A 21,798-nucleotide genomic window follows, 5' to 3' on the forward strand; every position below is an offset into this window, starting at 1 on the left:
ATAGTTTTGTCCATCTTGCAGGGCTATAAGGCTCTGAAGGGTTTCAGCCGCCAGTAACGGCATGTCGGCCTCTTTTATCTAAAAATAACAATAATGATAACAAAAAAAATGTGGCACTCAAAGGAAGCAGAGGGTATTAATAATTGAGTAACACACAGAGATACACGTTCTCTGTGGTATGGTCTCAGAGTATTGGGGTCAACACTTCGCTCTGTGTTCCAGGGAATCTCTCCCACGAGGACTACGCTGAGCTCATTCCACATGGTGCCTGATGGAAGAGCAATTTCATTATAAAGCAACGTTATCGGGGTCTCTGACTTAACAAGTCACCCGTTTTCTATTTTAATCAACACACTTATCATGCTCGAACTTGTCTATTCAAAAGTGTAACATAATTAATTCAAATTATTTCAAGGATTGCCATCCTCTAGAGCAGGGGTGGCGAACTCCAGTCCTGGAGAGCCGCAGCCCTGCAGAGTTCAGCTCCAACCCTAATTAAAACTCACCTGCCTGTAGCTTCCTAGTAACCCTTCAGACCTTGATTAGCTTGTTCAGGTGTGTTTGATTAGGGTTGAAGCAAAACTCTGCAGGGCTGCGGCTCTCCAGGACTGACGTTCGCCACCCCTGCTCTAGAGACTACAGTGTAAAAATGTTTTGTCAGCTAACCTATAAAACATACTTCACCCGAACATAACTGGTTTTAAGTTCAAAAATATTGTTTAATATCAACCATGAGACTGCACCAATGGAAGCATTTTTTAAGGGTCAGATGAGGTACGTAACCATCGAGTGAACAAACAAAAAGTGGGGCAGTATTGTTAGATTCGTGATGGTGCACTTAGTTTTTTGTGATGCCATGATCCTAACAAACAAAAAATATATTAAAATAATAATATATTAAAAACAATATTTAAAATAACTCAAAATTAAAAAAAAAAAAGTTTAATGTAATTTGGTGATTGTGGATGTTTTAACATGTTTTGTGTGTGTTTTTTTTTACTGGTTAGCAAGTTTAGCAACTATGTTTGCTGCAATGTAGAACTACAGAACATTGTCATAATACATTTCTTCTTTGAAAAGTGATAAAAGTTAGAATTTTGTTGAATTAGATCTGTGTTATTGCCGGAAAAGCATGTCACTTTAGTCTTAACATGGTCAAGGTGTTTTTTGAAAAATTATAGCTGGTTTATTTTGATCAAGGTACCAGGTCAGTCTCTGGCTGACCAGCTGATGATCTATCATATACATCAGTCTACATCATGACCATATGAGCAGCTTGCACCAGCTAAGCACCATGTAAACCATCAGAAAGATGATCCAGAGGCTACCAATGTACATTAATGGACACTAATGTTCAAAAATTTGGGGTCAGTCAGATTAAAAAAAAAAGCCTTTTATGATCATCAGTGCTGCATTTATTTGATCATAAATACAGTAAACTGTATGTTTTGAAATATTATTGCATTGGTTATTTGTTACGTCAAGAAACACAAACTGCATTAAACTTGTTGTTCTGCTGATTTTTGTGGAAGCCATGATACAATATTTTTCATGATTCTTTGATGAATAGAAAGTTTGGATTTTTCAGAAAGTTCAGAATAGATTTTTTTTTGCAACAGTGTAAAAGTCTCTATTGTCACTGTTGAGCAATGTAATCCATCCTCGCTAAATAGAAGTATAAATTTCTTCAAAAATATTTGAATGCTATTGTATCTCATATCTGTTCTATATCATGTTTTTACGTTTTAACTAAACATCTTTTCTTTCGCAGCTTGAACACAAAATGAGTAACATCTACGAGTCTGCTGCCACCACGCTGGGCCTCTTCAACAGCCCATGTCTGACAAAAGTGGAGCTCCGTGTGGCCTGTAAAGGAATATCTGACAGAGATGCCCTGTCCAAGCCTGACCCCTGCGTCGTCCTCAAGATGCAGTCCCACGGACAGTGGTTCGAGGTGTGTTCGTGTTCAGGTTTTGTTTTCTCTTGCACAAACAGAATGATGTTTTTCATGAAGGAACATCTCATTTTCACCTGCACAAAAACACAATCTATCGTATATGTAGGCTTCTTTTCATAACAGTTTTCAATGGATTTTTTCATACATCATTTCAAAGAAACAGCTGTTTGTGTGTTACACCCTAGATATTTCATCCACTCACAAACTCCCTTTCCTCACTTTGAAATTGCTGTGCATGTAGTGACTTTTTAGCAAACTTCTGATATTATAGTAAGTTTCCGAGCATACAGTACTTTAGTAATAATCCTTTCACAAACACTAATCTGGACTGAACAGAAGCTACCAGAAGAACTGTCTCTTTATGAAACTGAATGTGTTCATGCATGTGTGTATGCCTGTCAACGGCTGATTAGTGTTCTGAGACTGTAGTCTCAGCTGTGATGCTGTGATGTGAAAGTAATATAAAACAGCACCGTTAGATCACAGAAAGTGCTCTAATTGTCACATTGTCTTGTGCCTCGCTAATAAAACCAAAGACAAGGACGTGCAGTGCTGCAAAAACTAATGTGAAGTGGCCTGTTCGTTTCTGCTAGGTATCTGTGAAAGGTTTCAGTTGCAGTACAAAACAGGTGTTTCTGGCATACGGGGTTTTGCTTGGCACGGTTAAGGGTACGATCCATAATTAATAAAGCAGTGCTATTTGAACTCCAGCTGTGAGCAGTGAAGTTAAAAAAAAAAGTGATGTGTTTGAAACCATATAAGTGGGTTGAAGGCCAGCAGTCTGGAGAATCTCACGAAACCTGTCAAGAAAATGTCCTGCTCATATTTCACTTAAAATAGGTAATTCTTTTTTATATATTTAGAAGACTAAGCAGGTTTTAAGAACCATAAATATGGCTTGCATTTGGATGTTATTCCCAAGATAATTATCCACATTCACCCTACATTTTTCTCCACTATTATAAAGCAGCCAAAAGTCTCATTTTCATATTCTTGTTGTTGTCATGTGACAAAAAAGTTATATTATCTGAAGGGATAGTTCACACAAAAAATTACAAATCTGTCATAATTTCTGTCATCACCTTCATGTTGTTCCAAACTTTTATGAATTTCTTCCTTCTGTGGACCATAAAAGAAGAAATTGAGAAATAGTGAATTTTTTTGTTCATACAGTGGAAGTCAATGGTAACCAAAATGTTATGTTATGTTATGTTCATTCTTCATAACTATCCCTTGAAATTGATACTGATATAATTTGATTGCTTTATCGAATTTGATTATTTTTACTGATACTATTTGATTTTAATTTATGCTTATTTTAATTTAATAATGCTATTTTTACTGCTATACAACAAATATTACTAATATATAATGGGAGTAGTGAAAGAGGAAATGCCAGATGCATTACAGTAATGAAAACTCAAAGAATGAAATATAAATGCGTTTAATTATTCTGAAAATAATTTCACAAGTGCAAGAAAGACTTTTAGTCTTAATGCCTTAGATTTAATGTCTTTATACAAAATGTTTTATTTTTTAAGAATTATAAATTACTGGGGCATACACATATCATATCATTTGTCATATCATAACTTTGGGGTCAGTAAGATTTTTTAATGTGTTTGAAAGAGGTCTCTTATGCTCACCAAAGCAGAATGTATATATAATGATATGTACATTTATGTATGTTTATTTACATATATATATATATATATATATAATTTTCAGAATTTTCGGCAGCCATTACTCCTGTCTTCAGTGTTACATGCTCCTTCAAATATCATTCAGATATCCTGATTTGGTACTTAAGAAACATTCTTGTTTTTATTAATGTTGAAAACAGTTGTGCTGCTTAATTCTGTCATAGAAAGTTCAAAAGAACAGCATTTACTTAAAATATATTTTTAACAATATAAAAGTCTTTACTGTCGCTTTTAAACAATATGTTCTTGCTGAATAAAAATATTAATGTAAAAATCCCCAAATTTTGTGTATTCTTGACATGCTTTGTCAGATTCACTAAATTATTGACGGCACATACTTGGGATTGAGTATAGTGCTATTTTAAATGGTTTGTTATTGTCGTAATGCCACTAATAACCTTTCACAAACTCGATTTGCACTTTAAGCACAATAACCCCGTTGTTCTATGGTTCTATTCAGCTAAGGGCCATTGACACTGATTTGAGATGCGACTGAATGTGAACTGAATTGATTCAGGATATGAACTGGATTAGGGGGAAATCATTGTCATCATCCAAACAATCAGCCTGTAATAGGACAGGAAAGGATGTCATTGATCCTAGTTCCTAGAAATGTGAATTAAATGAAAATAGCAGAGCTGGAGTGTGACCGTTGCCGTGTTCTGATTGGTTCCAGGTGGACCGGACAGAGGTGATTCGCAGCAGCATCAGTCCGGTTTTCTCCAAAGTCTTCACCGTGGACTACTATTTTGAGGAAGTGCAGCGCCTCCGTTTTGAGCTTCATGACATCAGTAGCAACCATAATGGACTCAAAGAGGCTGACTTCCTGGGCGCCATGGAGTGCACACTCGGACAGGTGACTGCGAGGGACGGCAGAGTGTACACTTAACGGAAGCGCAGTAGGGAAGATGAAAGCTAGTGAATGGAATGAGTGCGTGAGAGAGAGGATGAGTACATGAGAGGGATTGTGTGGATTCAAAAGGGTAGCAGAGAGCTCACTGGAGCAGGAAGGTGCCTGGTGGGCAGAGGGACTATTACTTCAAAGTCTTTTTATCTAGTCTATGATAAAACAAGATTACAACCAGTGGTATATAAAGGAACATTAGAGGGTAAAGAGGACTTGAGGGAAGGAGAGGGTGAGGACCTGAAGGATTTGGATGCTAACAACAGACACTTATTTTGTTTCAGGCTGTTAAACGGATAAGTAGTAAGTAGTGAGACAATTGTTACCATATTGTCAATTTTCGTAGTTCGTTCTCACCACTTACAATTGACAAGTAGTGTATATTATGTGGTTTGAAAATGCTTAGTTTTGTGAGTTGAAAATGCTAGATAAGTACATTTTGGAAGGATTTTGTTTTCAGTGCTTCTTGTTGGTTAATTGGATAAAAATATCCAATTAAATTTTACCATCTATAATATGTGGACGTGTAAATATAGCCTTGTTGGTGAATGTGGTGCGCCTTGTGCGTTTAGCTTTGGCTTAGTTTATTAACTCAATATTTTGATGCTGTAAAGTTGTCACATGGCTTATAAGATCTGTAGGTTCCTTCATCATTGAAGTTATCAATAATTTGTGGAAAAACCTTCTGCCTCCTGGTGGATTATCCATGCTCTTCATGAAGTAGAATGACTTTTAATATAATTTCCGATGTCTGCCTCCTTGTTGCAACACATATCTTGTTGCTGCCAAATTAATTTAATATATTAAATATTCATTTATTAAAATCAATATTTGTAATTTAACTTTGTTTCATCTTTTGTTGGCATTAAAACTTTAAAATCTGGACGGTGCTTGCTTGTTTGTTTTAAAAATAAAAAAGTTCTATTTTTGGCAAATATAAAAGCCTTTTCACACCAAAAGTGAAATGAATAAGCCTCAGGCTGAAGAGAAAGTACATTTACGTCCGTACAGTAGAATGCAGAAGGTTGTGCTGCTTAATTCTGTCATAGAAAGTTCAAAAGAACAGCATTTACTTAAAATATATTTTTAACAATATAAAAGTCTTTACTGTCGCTTTTAAACAATATGTTCTTGCTGAATAAAAGTATTAATGTAAAAATCCCCAAATTTTGTGTATTCTTGACATGCTTTGTCAGATTCACTAAATTATTGACGGCACATACTTGGGATTGAGTATAGTGCTATTTTAAATGGTTTGTTATTGTCGTAATGCCACTAATAACCTTTCACAAACTCAATTTGCACTTTAAGCACAATAACCCCGTTGTTCTATGGTTCTATTCAGCTAAGGGCCATTGACACTGATTTGAGATGCGACTGAATGTGAACTGAATTGATTCAGGATATGAACTGGATTAGGGGGAAATCATTGTCATCATCCAAACAATCAGCCTGTAATAGGACAGGAAAGGATGTAATTGATCCTAGTTCCTAGAAATGTGAATTAAATGAAAATAGCAGAGCTGGAGTGTGACCGTTGCCGTGTTCTGATTGGTTCCAGGTGGACCGGACAGAGGTGATTCGCAGCAGCATCAGTCCGGTTTTCTCCAAAGTCTTCACCGTGGACTACTATTTTGAGGAAGTGCAGCGCCTCCGTTTTGAGCTTCATGACATCAGTAGCAACCATAATGGACTCAAAGAGGCTGACTTCCTGGGCGCCATGGAGTGCACACTCGGACAGGTGACTGCGAGGGACGGCAGAGTGCACACTTAACGGAAGCGCAGTAGGGAAGATGAAAGCTAGTGAATGGAATGAGTGCGTGAGAGAGAGGATGAGTACATGAGAGGGATTGTGTGGATTCAAAAGGGTAGCAGAGAGCTCACTGGAGCAGGAAGGTGCCTGGTGGGCAGAGGGACTATTACTTCAAAGTCTTTTTATCTAGTCTATGATAAAACAAGATTACAACCAGTGGTATATAAAGGAACATTAGAGGGTAAAGAGGACTTGAGGGAAGGAGAGGGTGAGGACCTGAAGGATTTGGATGCTAACAACAGACACTTATTTTGTTTCAGGCTGTTAAACGGATAAGTAGTAAGTAGTGAGACAATTGTTACCATATTGTCAATTTTCGTAGTTCGTTCTCACCACTTACAATTGACAAGTAGTGTATATTATGTGGTTTGAAAATGCTTAGTTTTGTGAGTTGAAAATGCTAGATAAGTACATTTTGGAAGGATTTTGTTTTCAGTGCTTCTTGTTGGTTAATTGGATAAAAATATCCAATTAAATTTTACCATCTATAATATGTGGACGTGTAAATATAGCCTTGTTGGTGAATGTGGTGCGCCTTGTGCGTTTAGCTTTGGCTTAGTTTATTAACTCAATATTTTGATGCTGTAAAGTTGTCACATGGCTTATAAGATCTGTAGGTTCCTTCATCATTGAAGTTATCAATAATTTGTGGAAAAACCTTCTGCCTCCTGGTGGATTATCCATGCTCTTCATGAAGTAGAATGACTTTTAATATAATTTCCGATGTCTGCCTCCTTGTTGCAACACATATCTTGTTGCTGCCAAATTAATTTAATATATTAAATATTCATTTATTAAAATCAATATTTGTAATTTAACTTTGTTTCATCTTTTGTTGGCATTAAAACTTTAAAATCTGGACGGTGCTTGCTTGTTTGTTTTAAAAATAAAAAAGTTCTATTTTTGGCAAATATAAAAGCCTTTTCACACCAAAAGTGAAATGAATAAGCCTCAGGCTGAAGAGAAAGTACATTTACGTCCGTACAGTAGAATGCAGAAGAAGAAATTTCAACACACTTCAGCAATAAAAAAAGACACTTTCAAGACAATTTTTGCTTATTATTATTATGGTTCAACTGGATCATCGAAGGTCAGAAGCAAAGACATTGGTTAATAGAATGGGATTAAATACATAAAGGACATCTGTGTTGTTTAACATTTAATTATTGCAGGTTTGCGTCATATTCTGAGTTGCATTATTTTTATTAATTTTGAGGAATACTGAATCTGTTTTTTTGATGAGTGAGATGAATTAATGCATATTCATATTTATTTTAGATCTACAGTAACATCTTCTGATTTCTCAACATGGGGACAGGAGAGCTGTCAATCAATAAATTGAAATTGAAAAAGTAACTCAGATATTCTCTTGTAAATTAAAAAGTAATGTTACTTTAGTAGCTACTTGAAAAAAGTAAACTGATTACGTAACTTGTGTTACCCCCAACACTGAATATTTTTTAAAAAGAACACAAAACATTCCATTTATTTTGTCTAAAGCTTCAATAAACTAGAACAAGAATATTTCATATTATATTAAAAAATTAATTTTTTTAACTATTATTTAATTTACCATTTTTATATGAATTTAGTCAGATTACACTAAAAGAAAAAAATCATTAGAAAAATTAAAGACGTACTAGTAATTTAACATTATTCGTTATATTTATGAATATTTCCTTTAACCCTAAAACACAATACAGTGCGTAATTCAACATAAAGTTAAAACACCTGTGAAAAAAAAATTCCTTCATATTTAGGTTTGTTAGGGTTTACAAGTCTGGTTTGCTGTCTCTATGCATGTATCTGTTTGCCTCATGTCCTCTCCTCTTCCTTCATAGATTGTATCACAGAGAAAACTGTCCAAAGCTTTATTGAAGCAAGGAAACACAGCTGGCAAATCATCTATCACAGTAAGAATAGACGTCTCACCCCCAATGAATTCACACTGCAAGTTTATGCTCTTTTGTCATAACCTGAGCGATGACTTCTTGGAAACCACAGGTCACAGCTGAAGAGCTGTCTGGGAATGATGATTACGTGGAGCTCGCCTTCAGTGCCAAGAAACTGGATGACAAGGTGTGACATCTGGATAACTGCTCAACAGACACTTTGCAACAATATTGAGACAAACAATAACAAACTGATCTTTATCTGTTCTCTTACTGTTTTATTACTCTGGTTTATGAATAGACAAAATTCAAATGGAGCAATGCATCATCTACTACTTTATTAAAATATACTACTATTTTTTATTTTTCATTAAAAAATTAGGACAACTTTTAGTCTAAATACACGGTGTACCATTTAGAAAAACAAGAAACGATGTGCATTCAGATATAGTCTCTAAATGAGAAAAGTCAGGATGCAATAATAATGTATGTATAGTGTATGAATCTATCAAAAAGTTCATTAATGCTCAAGTGTGTCATTTCTGCACCGCTAGCGCCACCAAATGAAAATGCTTTTCAAAAGAGCTTCCAGAACACTTATGTTTGTAGATGTTATATTTACTTTACAAACAAGAATAAGTTTGATTCTTTCTTTGTTTAGGACTTTTTTAGCAAGTCGGATCCATTTCTGGAAATCTTCAGAGTGAATGATGATGGCACAGCATCACTGGTGCACAGAACAGAGGTGAGATTGATAGATGCACACAAATGCATATGAAATACATATTGAAGAAATATAATGTACACATATCAACTGGTAATTTTTCTGTTTATAGACCATTATGAACAATCTGAGTCCTGTCTGGAAATCATTCAAAGTTTCTTTAAACACACTCTGCAGTGGAGACCATGAGCGGGAGTTAAAGGTATGACAGATATTTTGACTATATCCTTTATTAATTTATGAAAAACCTAACCAGTTGCGTACTGTTGTGATAACTAGAGAAATATTTCTGACATAAAACAGTGAATCAATCAGGTATACTGCAGCAATGTGATCACAGTCCATATGAGGCTTTTATGTCAGCGTAGGGTTTTTTTTTTTTTTGCTCTTTATTCTGGTCTCAGCGTGACCATTTGGTCACATTAGATTAGAATCATCTTGGCAGATTTATGTAATGGCAGTCCTATCCATTCTGCCTCACCATTGCAGCTGACATCTTTCATAGTGAGCTAATTACTGAGCGGGTAAATGGAGCCCGGCTGTTTGGAGGGTCCTGACAGTTTCCTGAGAGGAACAGACACGGTGGAACCAACGACAGAAATTGATGTTACTGCCCTTTAGTCCATTCAAGTCCACACAGTCCTCCTGGGTTGGAGAACTTTCTGTCTTTGGGTCCAGTTGTAAAAAAGAACACTAATAAGACTCTACGGAGAGCAAGAAGTCCTGTTATTTGAACGAAACGACAGATTTGGGATAAGAAAGTTAAATTAGACTCAAAGTATCATTCCGTTGACTTCCCATACTGTATGTGCTGTGGCATTCAAGTCCTTTTTAATATTCTGTATTCTTTTTAATATTCTGTATTTTCGTTTCTGTGTTTAACATAGCAAATTTAAACTGTTTTATTGACTGCTGTTCAAAAGTTTGAGGTCAGTGAGATATCTTTTTTTTTTTTAAAGAAACTTCTATTCAGCAAAAATTCATTACATTTATCAAAACAAAAGTGACCGTACATTTTTTTTTACATTGTTTCATATTCTATTTCAAATAAATGATATTCTTTTCAACTTTCTATTCATCAAAGAATCCTGAAAAGAAGTCATCGCGTTTCCACAAAAAATTGAATATATTAATAATAATAGGAAATGTTTCATGGCATATTATAAAGAATAATGGCTGCTGAAAATTCAGCTTTGCCATCACAGGAATAAATTTCATTTTAAAATATATTAAAATAGAAAACGGATATTTTAAAATGCAAAAAAAAAAAAAAAATCACAAAGTTTTTCACAGTTTTTACAGTATTTGTCATCAAAAATAAATGTAGACTTGGTGAGCATAAAAGACTAAAAAGATTAAGCATTTTAAAATCTATAACTAACCCTAAATGTTTTAATGGAAGCATACTTGTGAGATTACATACAGTGGGTACGGAAAGTATTCAGACCCCCTTAATTTTTTCACTCTTTTTTTACAATCTGATTTAATATTAATGTACAGTTTATATGAATTTATATAATACATAAAGTATTTATTAAAATGAAAACACAAAGTTACTGAACATTTTTGCTCAAAAAGTTCTGTAATGGATGTTTTCAAAAACGTTTGACCAGGAATAATCTTTCTTTTTTTTTTTTTTACCAAATATAGAAATGAAAAAGCTTATATAATGTTTAATATAATTATGTGAGTCTGTTGTCAGATGTTGTTTTTTCATTGCTACTCTGTTATTTCTATCTTAATTCTTTTAAAATACATTGATATTGCCATGAAAATAGCAATAAATCTGGTATGGCAATAAAAACAAGCAAAGACAGATTATTACGATACATTGCAGTTGTTCAGTAAAAACTGTGCAGCATTGAAATCAGATCTATTCCATTTAATAATTTACCTGTAGTGTGTATGTGTGTGTGTGTGTTTGTAGTATCACCCTTTAACTACTTTTTAATAGCATGAAGTTTGTATGTGAGTGTGTTTGCTTATTTATTCATGAAAGTTCCTAAAATTGTATTACTTTCCTTCTCTTCTCTTTAATCTCTCTCTCTCTGTCACACACACACACACACATTCAGATCTCAGCAATGCAGGTGTAAGGTCCTCATTGGTATGCCAATGCAGAAGTGGGGATAGGAGAGCTGTATCGTAATAATCTGTCTTTAAAGTTGCTTCTCTTTGTATTCTCATAACGGCGCAGAGTTTAGATGAGATTTAGTCATAGCACTACACTGAGATTCTGCACAAAAGCTGTATGAAAGAAAATCATTTTTGATACATTCACATACTGTGCAGGTGACATTTCAGAGAAAGTGAAAGATGCAGGGCAAGAAAGCGCTAATTAAGCGCTAATGTCTCAGTATGTTTAGCTGAGAGCTGAATCCTTTTATCAGCTCCATGCTGGCACTTTACGTTGCTGCTCTCAGCTTTACTTGAAAATAACCACCACTTACAACAAATTAACTAATGCTTTAAATGCTTGGAAACAAGCCACTTTGAATTAAGCCTTTGGCAATTATACTAAGTGGCTGAATGAGCAGTTGTGCAACATGTTCATTTAAAGCTGGTTAAAAATGACATTTTCAATCTAAAATTCTCAAACATTGTTGATTTGAATCCAAACATTTATAGGTGATGTTGGACAGTCAAGGACATTTATAGTCAGACAGATGGGAAAACAGTTATTTTAGGTGACATGTCCCTGAATAAACATGAACTGGTTTGTTTAATATTCATGACTTCTTTACGCTCAACGCACTACAGACAGCAATGTTTCCGCAGTGAAAACACACACTGAATTCAGATTCACAGAGTTACAGAGCCAATGCAGTTAAGTTGTATTTATGTTGTATAAGACTAGGCAGTTAAACCTTCTTGTTATGTTGAGAGCTCACTATCACTCTGCTGTTTTGCTGGGTTAAATTTCTCCATTCTTTCATGCATATCTGAGCCCCATCTGTTGTAAAGCATGATACAATTGCATAAACCCATTTATGCAAATTATGTCATAAAATTTTTCTAGAAGAAAAGAGTTATGGAAAGTACATTTGTGAGGTAACTTACAGTAAGTGGGTTATGTTTTATTTAACTCATAGCGGGGTAAACAATGTGTTTATGCAGATTTAAGCTCTTTATGAAATCTTTGACAAATATTGATGTAACTGGCTCAAAGACAACAAAAATTGTGCAATAATATTTTAAAATCTAGTTAGGAAAACTTTGTGTGCAGTGTGCATCTACATGCAGTTTCCTCACTATATATGTTGTTAGAGTGGTTCTGAACTGGTAACCATTACTGTGAAATATAGTTTTGTTTTACTTACTCATTGTTCATATAATTAAAGATACATATTCACAACATAGCTCTGTTATTAGAATCAATTAATAATATATTCTAAAAAACATAAAAAAATGTACAAAATGTTTTATTTCAGGAGCCTTTATTTTTGTTTTGTTTTGTTTTGTTTGTCTGAAGCCGGGGTAAAAGAAATGCACCCGTATCTCTTCATCCATCTTTTGGGGATGTTTCCCAACTTTATGCAGAGTAGAGGAGCAGGTGTGAGTTTTGCATGTTGAGTTATTGTTGGTTCTCACTTCTTTAGCTGAAAAGTCAACCACAGCATCTCTGTATTAATATTTTAAATGGCCTTCAAATTTTGATTACCACCCGCTTATGTCTCAGCATCAATGATTCATTAACAGCAATGCTACAGTGTGCTGTCTTCCTGCCACTCCTGCCACACACCCACATTCACAATGACACATATACACACACACGCTCCAGCATACCAACAAGAGTGTTAAATCTTTAAATCAACAACATGACACAAGGTATTAAAACTGAAGAAGTGTTACTATAACAAGATGACCTGCTGCTGTTTGTCTTTACATTTGTATGACTAGTAAGTGCTTTCACAATCCTTTATTACTTCTTGAAACTTTAGGCTCCTCGGCTTAGACTCCTCAGCTTGTTCCAGATTCAGCACCAACTAGATAAAAGATCTTCTTAATGAACTGTGACATTTCAGTCTCATTGTAGCAAGAAAAGCTGATGCTGTTTTCATTTTGCCTGTACTTGTGGAAGTTATTAATTATTTCAGCTCTTGGTGTTTAGACAAACTGTTTACTTTGTGTGCATTTTTACGTACAATCGATAATTTCTGAGACACTGCTATTAATGCTTCTTGAACATTAAAACAAGACTTGGATTAAAACAAATGTTTGTGTACGAGTTGTGGAGGTTAAAGGAATAGTTCATCCAAAAATGAAAATTCTGTCATCATTTACTCACCTTCATGTCTTTGCAAACCTGTATAAATGTATGTCTTCTGTTGAACACAAAAGAAGATATTTTGAAGAATGTGGGTAATCGAACAGTTGATGGTATCTATTGACCTACTGTCAATTGTTTGTTCTATCAACATTCTTCAAAATATATTCTTGTGTGTTTAACAGAATAGACTTAAGCTTAAAGTAATACAAATTGTATTTTTATTATCCTATTGGCAAAATAGTCTTACTAAATTTTACAACAGGAAAAACTATTTGCTAATGTGGTCAGAAAAACAAACATAATTCAGAACTCCTACAAACAATCTTAATTTTTTATGCAATTTTGCTGTTTAATTTTTGCAGGTGTATCATAAGTAGAATTATAGCATGAGTTTTTGTTTGTACTGTATGTTTCTATGTGTGTGTGTGTGTGTGTGTGTGTGTACCTGTTTTTCTTAAACAGGTACACACACACAGTTTCTTTAGACTTAAAACCTGAATACACACAGACTCATGTCACGGTGGGGACCTAAATTGAGGTCCCCACGGGTTAACAAGCTAATAAATCACACAGAATTAAGTTTTTTGAAAATCTAAAAATGCAGAAAGTTTCCTCTAAGGGATAGGTTTAGGTGTAGGGCAATAGAATATACGGTCTGTACAGTAGAAAAACCATTACGCCTATGGAGAGTCCCCACAAGATTAGCAAACCAGACGTGTGTGTGTGTGTGTATGTGTGTGTATAAGTCAATGTGACCTTTAGTACTGCTACAGAAAACTACTTAGCACAGGATATTTATCACGGTTCTTTAGGGACTGACGTCTCACACCCTCATGCACAAAGCTAAAATTATTCACAGATTTATTTACTGCATTAAGCATGTGGCTCAGCATAAAAAAATGTGGAATAAATCAAATAGCAGTTATGTTTTAATTTATTCAACTGTATTATAAATATATGATGCATATTGTCAATTCTGTGTGATTAGCTTTTTTTTTTACTACACTTTTTTTTCTTGTTGTAGTGTACAGTATGGGACTGGGATTCAAATGGCAAGCACGACTTTATAGGAGAATTTCAAACCACCTTTAAGGAGATGAAGGCAGCGATGGATGGGAAGCAGGTATAAGCATACACACACACACAGTCAGAAAACCGACCCTACTTCCAAAATGTAGATTTCCAGCTCTCATCAACACAAAGTACTTTTTTGCATTTTTGCAAGTACTGAATATTCCCTGAAGCACATGGAACTGAGTAAGGCCAGTAGCATACGTCATAACTCCAGCTTAAGGATATGTGCAAAGAAGAAAGCCTTCATTAATAAAAGCTCATATCACATCTTGACTGGAGCTTGCCCATGGGCATGTGAACGGTTGCGGAAATTCAAAGAAGATTCTGTGGTCTGATGAGGCCAAAATGTAACCATTTGAGTCACAATTCAAAGCACATGGAGTTTTTGTAAACATTTTGCCGTTCACAAATAGTTCCTATCCAACCTGATGGGTCTTCAAGGGTTTTTAGATAATAATTCTGTGATAGAGACTTGCACAAAGCAGCACATTGGTGACCCACCCAGAATACCATAGCAACGGTATAACAACAACATAGAAACAGACTACCCGCATAGCAACACCCTGGCAACCACCCAGAGCATCCTAGTGTCACAGCATCAAGCTTTACACAGGCAAGCAACACTCACATTTGGTTGAGAAAATAAAAATGTATCTTTTTGTTCTTAATTAGCATACTTAAAAATATTTTTTCCCTTCATCAGGGAGTGCATTGCATCAGTGAGTAAATATCTAAGTACAATTATATTTTCTACATTCCAGTTCCTCATGTAGGTTCCATGAATCTCTTTATTTTCTGTCGAGAGCCTCAGGTCTGTTTATGCAGCGGAAACTCAGTCAGTGTGAAAGCTCAACGTGAGCCTGCTCTTACGGTTATGCTGCGTTTTCTCTTGCAGACGGTGTGAAACAAGCCTAACACTTACTTTTTTATCTTTATATGTCTCACTTTCTCAGTTTTCATCTCCTATTCTCTACTCATCCTGCCTGTATCGTAACAGACACTGAATTCATCATGTCATCTTCCAGTCTGTTTGCATCTCTCACTGTTTTTCTTTTGAACTTATTGTCCTTGATTTTATAGAGAATTGTGATCTATTGTCACCATGGACACAATGTTACCTGCAGAGAAACAGAGAGAATAATTAGAGGTACTGTACGGAGTAGGAGGGAAAGGACACACCAAGGAATAAACTGCGAATAGAGCAATAGAAGAATAAAGAAAAAGCGGCAACAAAAGATGGCATGTTTTGACCGTTTAGAGCACTGTAGTGATGAACTGAGTGACTGACTCGCCAACCATGATGTCTCCTGTTAAGTAAACTCTTCTTTCAGAAATTATTTTAATATGCTGATTTAGTGCTGAAGAAACTATTATTATCAATGTTGAAAACCACAGTTTTGTGCCACTTGTACCACTTAATATATTTGAGAAAATTATATATTTTGACACATTTTCGATGAATAGGAAGCTCAAAAGAACTGCATTTATTTTAAATAAAAAAATCTTATATTTTATTCTTCTAAATCGTATGTAGTATGATTATATAGTAAAAAATCTAATGTCACTTTTGATCAATTTAATATATCCTTGCTAATAAAATCATTAATTTCTTAAAAAATACACACACACACACACACGTGTATATATGTATACATATATGAACACACACAACTAGTGAGACTAGCAGAGTCAAGCATTATTTATAGTCTTATACAGATATATTTTGCTTCAAAAAGGACACAATTGGTAAATCATTTATTTTAAACAATTCAGTTTTAATTTTGTCTCAATAGAAGCAAATCTCTGCATCCCTCTAGTGGGTGATGTTTAGGTGTCCACATACTTATGGCCATAGAGAGTATGCACATACACAATGGTATCGTGCTGCATACACTCTTATGCATCAGTCAGTAGCGTCTGAATGAGTTCACTCTGTTCCGTCGCTTCTCTCAGTTGAAATCTATTACCGGCTGTGCAGATTAGTAGTCATTGTGTTGCTTTTAATTCCATTAACTTCATATTCACCATCATCCCCTTGAATGCTCAGGGGAGCAAAGTCGACAGGCTTCAACATACGCTTCTCATTGCAATTGTTAATCAGTGGAATTCCTCGTCTGTCAGCACATGCTGATTGCACTGCTAGCGTGGTTCACAAACAGGTGCTTCATTTTCAGCAGGATACTCGGATGCTTTCAGTCTCTAGTGGTGGAATAAATCTTCTCGCATGCTCTTCAAGACCTGATTTGAGATCTTTAGAACAGGCTGAGATAATTGCGCTTTCATCATTTAAAAAAAACATCACAGATTTGAGACAGATCTTTGGATTTTTGCTATTATATATTATATATTGTATTCACATCAGAAATGTAAAATGAATAAAGAATTATTTGGCTTGGATGGACATATCTTTTTTGTTCTGACAGGCATCATCACAAGAGAAACTACAAACTGATCTTGGCCAAAAGGTGACTTATCAACACTGACATGCTTGTGAAAGTCTCGCCTGCACTGCTATCTTACAGCCAATCACTCTCACATTTTCTGAAAGGCTCAACTGCAGCCACTGGGTTATGCTGAGTCTTTTAGACATCCGTCTATCATTGTGCCTCTCAGCCTGTGGGCATCTTCCTCTCATACAGATATATCACAAGCCCACCTCAGATAAAATACCTGCAAGCCCAAGCAATTCATCTTGTGGCTCAATGGAATTCAATACAGAGCTGAATGAATGGCATAGTGCTGAATTGTTGTCTTACTGTTGTACATGTTTAACATGTTTCTAACAGATCCAGTGGGAGTGTATTAACCCTAAGTACCAAGTGAAGAAGAAGAATTACAGAAATTCTGGAATGGTAATTCTTACCATGTGCAAGGTGGGGAATTCCTTCACTTTATGTCTGATATATAGCACCATTATGACTGCCCCTGTAATCACAGCACAGTCATTACTAGAACTTTTCTTTTTTAAATGCACACACACACATACATACTGTATATAGTATGATATCTGCTCTATTAAATGGGTTGGTCACTTTCTGACATGTAAACTAAGTGTAATAATTGACTTCTGTGGGTGCTGTGCAGTGATATTCACAGTAGCTATTGTAGGTGAACAGGTATGTTGTATCATAGCTGTTACTTACTGTATTATTGTACACTTGAAATTATCTGTTAACCAGTCAGTATCCAGGACCAGAACTATCAGTTTAATAAGTGTTATTTTATCTCTGTTTCAGATCATAAAGATGCACTCTTTCCTGGATTACATCATGGGAGGATGTCAGATTCAGTTCACAGTAAATAGTTTTGGAAGACATTTTATCTTAATGTAATTTTAATCTATAAGCTAAACTAAACTCCACTGATAGCAAGAGTCGATTTAGGCTGGATTTTGTAAGTTGTGTTGTCTGGTGGTTTAGCTTCTAGCTGTGTGTGTTTACACATTTTGTGTTCTCTGAATAAAAATTCCATGATTATTTACTCGTTTTAATTTTATTCCAAATCCTATGACTTTATTTCTTGCATAGAACACTAAAGTGAAATTTTGAAGAATTGTACTGCTCGCTCTATTTCCATGCAGTTACAATGAATGGAGACTGAAGCTTTCAATGTCCAATTCATGAATAATTGATTATTTAGATTCAGATCTTTTCAATTAATAATTTTACTCAGTTCACAAAACCATCCTGAATGAATCAGAATCACTAATTTGATTGCAGTGGTTCATACAATGTGTTTATAGGTCTATGAGAATAATTACTTACATTTTAGTCTTAAGTTATCGGATAACTTGAAATATGGTGTATATACATTGAACACTTTTATGGTATTTTTTACATCCTTTTTGAGGCTAGAAAGTTGAGGGTAAGTAAATAATGCCATAAGGGTAAGTAAAAAAAATTTACATTTTTGGGTGAACTATCCCTTTAACAAGTGTTTTTCTGCAGGTGGCTATTGATTTCACTGCCTCAAATGGTGACCCTCGAAACAGCTGCTCCCTCCACTACATCCACCCTTACCAGCCCAATGAGTACCTCAAAGCGCTGATCGCTGTTGGGGAGATCTGCCAGGACTACGATAGGTGACCCACCAATCAATCCCTCAATCAGTCAGTCAGTCAACCAATAAAGCAGTTAATCAATCAAGCAACCAGTCAAGCTCAAGTCAATCCCTGAATTTTGCCAAATTAAATTTAATGGACTACTCCATCACAAAATGTTTACACCAGTTATTTTCTCAGTACAGGCAATTAACCAAACTTTCAGACTAATCAGGCATTCAGTCTTATGACTGCCAGCACCTGTAGGATGCAGAGATGTCATGTCAAGGATTGTCTTTCTACACTTCAATCACTCTATCGCCCAAGACATCACTTAAGCTCAATTATATTTGACCCCTCATTGCTCATCTCTGGGGCTCAATGCATGCTCATTAATCCTCCCTGCTTCTGATCTGTTTCCAGCGACAAAATGTTTCCCGCTTTTGGCTTTGGAGCCCAAATCCCACCAGACTTCAAAGTAAGTTCATTATTTTTGTATGTAAAAAAAACAACAGCTTTTTTAGTTATACTTTAAGGGCAAACTATTTTTACATGTAATTATGTCTAATTTTGCAGTAGAAAAGTTGTCATTTAAAAAAAAAAAAATTGTTTTTTAAATGATAACACACTTACTGTGATTCTAGTTTTCGTTTGACTGTTAGATTCAGTGCATACTTACAAGTTGAAATTAAATTTACATTTCAGATCAAATATTTATTTAATCCCCTATAACGTTCTTTTTTTAAAGAATGCTTGATTGACTCATCTAAGATTTAACAAACTGAATATGTAACTTGATTTTAAGACTACAAGAAGTTTCCCATACAGTGCAATAAATCGCCATGGAAACCAGAGTGCTCTGAATCCCTCACCATTACCTGACAGGAGATTTCTGAATAATTCATGAACTGCCGATGCCCTTTTACAATAATCACCTCATGATTCCTGCTAATCTATGTATTTTTGTTTTTTAAATGATAACACACTTACTGTGATTCTAGTTTTCGTTTGACTGTTAGATTCAGTGCATACTTACATGGAAACCAGAGTGCTCTGAATCCCTCACCATTACCTGACAGGTGATTTCTGAATAATTCATGAACTGCCGATGCCCTTTTACAATAATCACCTCATGATTCCTGCTAATCTATGCCAATCACTCAAAATCAGGTCATCTGATTGGTTGTCATGTTTCAATCAGAGGTCACGGCCGCAGTGTGGTTGGATGTGACTCTAAGAAAGCATTTTAGTTGACCGCAGTCCAATCCACAGGGAAGCTCCATGATTTATGCATAGTTTTATCCCTTCCACTGGCTGCAATAACTCTGAATATAATTGAACCATAAGAGCTTATGAATAAAATAAAGAAATTAAATGTTTTAGTTCTTCCAGTACATTATATGAACTTTAATATCATAGTTTAATATCACCAAAGTTTAAATCAATTGAGTCTTTTTCTCCATGCCATTTGAAAAGCAATTTGTTTCTAAAAGCATAGACTCACTCTGCCATCACTGACACTGATCTCTCAGTTTTTGTCGCTTAACTATGTCTTTTTTCCCTCCTCAATTCAGGTTTCTCATGATTTTGCTGTGAATTTTGATGAGGACAACCCAGAATGTGCTGGTGAGTCATCAAAGTGTAAACTTCATGCCTTTGCAAGCATTTTTGTTTTTCTAAAAGAAAGTTCAATGAAATGCAGTGCATTCCTACTGTATGAGTCAAACGTCTCCCACACACACTCTGTGGCAAACAGAAGCATAAACTATGAACTTCTTAACTGATGCTCATGCATTTAAATGAGCAAATTCATTAACAAACAAGCACCACATTCAACCTCTAGGTCAAAGGTCATGTTTTAATCTGACATTTTAAGGGTCAGTAAATATAAATGACCACCATTGTAAAAAAATATGACATCCATTCAATGTCACATTACAGAACAGATAATTGGTCAGTGCAGAAAATAAAATAAAACACATCTAAACTTTGTAAGACTTGAAACCATTTAAGACTTGTTTTTAGAGAATATGCTTTTTTTTCTTACTGCGTTGACATTGTTTTATGCTTAAAAAATAATTCCAAAATTTAGTGAGGTTTAAAATTGACTTCATTCAAAATGTTTGAAAACAAGTCAGTGTATTGACCTGATGGGCTATGTGTGTTTTGCAGGTATACAAGGTGTTGTTGAGGCTTATCAGAACTGCCTCCCGAAAATCCAGTTGTACGGCCCCACTAATATTGCGCCCATCATCCAGAAAGTTGCAGACTCTGCCTCTGAGGAGATGCATACCAAAGAGGCCATGGTTAGTCAGAGAGAGAGAGAGAGAGAAAGCACCTTTAATTAGGCCGAAGAGCTCAATTTCTGCACAGCACCATATTGACTCCATCTGCTTTACTGCTGCTCCCTTTTTTCATAAAAAAACCCTAAGTTGCTGATGTATATAAAAAAGAAAGTGTGCAGTGGAAGAGCACAGCAAAATTATTACTTAAAGGGGTCATATGATGCGATTTCAAGTTTTCCTTTCTCTTTGGAGTGTTACAAGCTGATCTTTGTGTTTACAAGCTCAAAACCAAAGAGATATTCTTTATCAAAGTTAAGACTCTGCCACGCCCCCCTAAAATGGCTCGTTCTAACACGCCCCCACATATCTACCTCACTATGTGGAAATATTTGCATAATGCCGCCCAAATGTTCACGCAAAGAAAGAAGGCGTGGTTTCAGTAACCGCAGTTAGTGTTGAAGCAGCATGTCAGGGAGACGCTGTGTGTTTCTAGGCGAAAGCAAAAGCACTTTATTTGGCCTTCCGAAAGTAGATGCATTTAGGAATCTTTAAGATTACTTACAACAGAACAGCAATGCATTTAATGGACGACCGTTTCGTGAACCTAGGAGAGGAGGTAATTCTGACTTTGCTATGATAATCTGGCACTTCTGAATCAGCTACTGTTTTGTTAAGTATTTGTTTAAGTATTTGCTATTGACTGTTCAAATGCGGAGTTTTGCGCATCGTGTGTGCGCGAGCGAGAGAGAGAGAGAGAGAGAGCTCGAGACACATCACAGTGGAGTCAGCTGTCTTAACCGTGGCCTGTGTACTGCACACATACCAGCTTCATCACTGTGTCCGTCACGAGACTCTGTTCCCCTTTCGGGCTCTGTCTTTACATTTATTTTGAAAGATGAAGCTCGCGATTATGGTAAGGGGCATTACATTTCCGACGAGTGCTTGCGGTGTTCGGCCAATCACAATGCACTGGGTCAGCGGGTCAGCTGGAGCAGACTACACTTGTCGGAAGGAGGGACTTTGTAGAAAACTAAGCCTTTGAGAGAGGCGGGGCATAGAGGCATAGAGGTAATGTACAGTATTTAAAAAAATAATGTGTTTTTGAACATTAAAGCATGTCAACATATTCTGTTAAAC

The 21,798-nt window shown here is 35.6% G+C and overlaps 1 protein-coding gene across 1 annotated transcript in view; it reads left to right on the plus strand.

Moving 5' to 3' along the window:
• Positions 1–618: 618 nt before the first annotated feature.
• LOC107602385 (copine-4-like) overlaps positions 619–21,798 on the plus strand; it is a 26,797-nt gene continuing 5,617 nt past the window's right edge. Inside the window, exons 1-15 of the mRNA XM_016294868.1 lie at positions 619–774; positions 1,772–1,954; positions 4,337–4,516; positions 8,219–8,290; positions 8,382–8,456; positions 8,931–9,014; positions 9,106–9,195; positions 14,288–14,386; positions 16,761–16,802; positions 17,124–17,210; positions 17,574–17,633; positions 18,285–18,418; positions 18,800–18,854; positions 19,951–20,002; positions 20,549–20,682. Of these exons, the coding sequence (XP_016150354.1) occupies positions 1,784–1,954; positions 4,337–4,516; positions 8,219–8,290; positions 8,382–8,456; positions 8,931–9,014; positions 9,106–9,195; positions 14,288–14,386; positions 16,761–16,802; positions 17,124–17,210; positions 17,574–17,633; positions 18,285–18,418; positions 18,800–18,854; positions 19,951–20,002; positions 20,549–20,682 (1,335 nt within the window). The 5' untranslated portion in view covers positions 619–774; positions 1,772–1,783. The remainder of the gene's footprint in view (positions 775–1,771; positions 1,955–4,336; positions 4,517–8,218; positions 8,291–8,381; positions 8,457–8,930; positions 9,015–9,105; positions 9,196–14,287; positions 14,387–16,760; positions 16,803–17,123; positions 17,211–17,573; positions 17,634–18,284; positions 18,419–18,799; positions 18,855–19,950; positions 20,003–20,548; positions 20,683–21,798) is intronic.

The sequence above is a fragment of the Sinocyclocheilus grahami genome, unplaced genomic scaffold (genome assembly GCF_001515645.1).
Source record: "Sinocyclocheilus grahami isolate Dianchi unplaced genomic scaffold, SAMN03320097.WGS_v1.1 scaffold325.1, whole genome shotgun sequence".
Taxonomy (NCBI): Eukaryota; Metazoa; Chordata; class Actinopteri; order Cypriniformes; family Cyprinidae; genus Sinocyclocheilus; species Sinocyclocheilus grahami.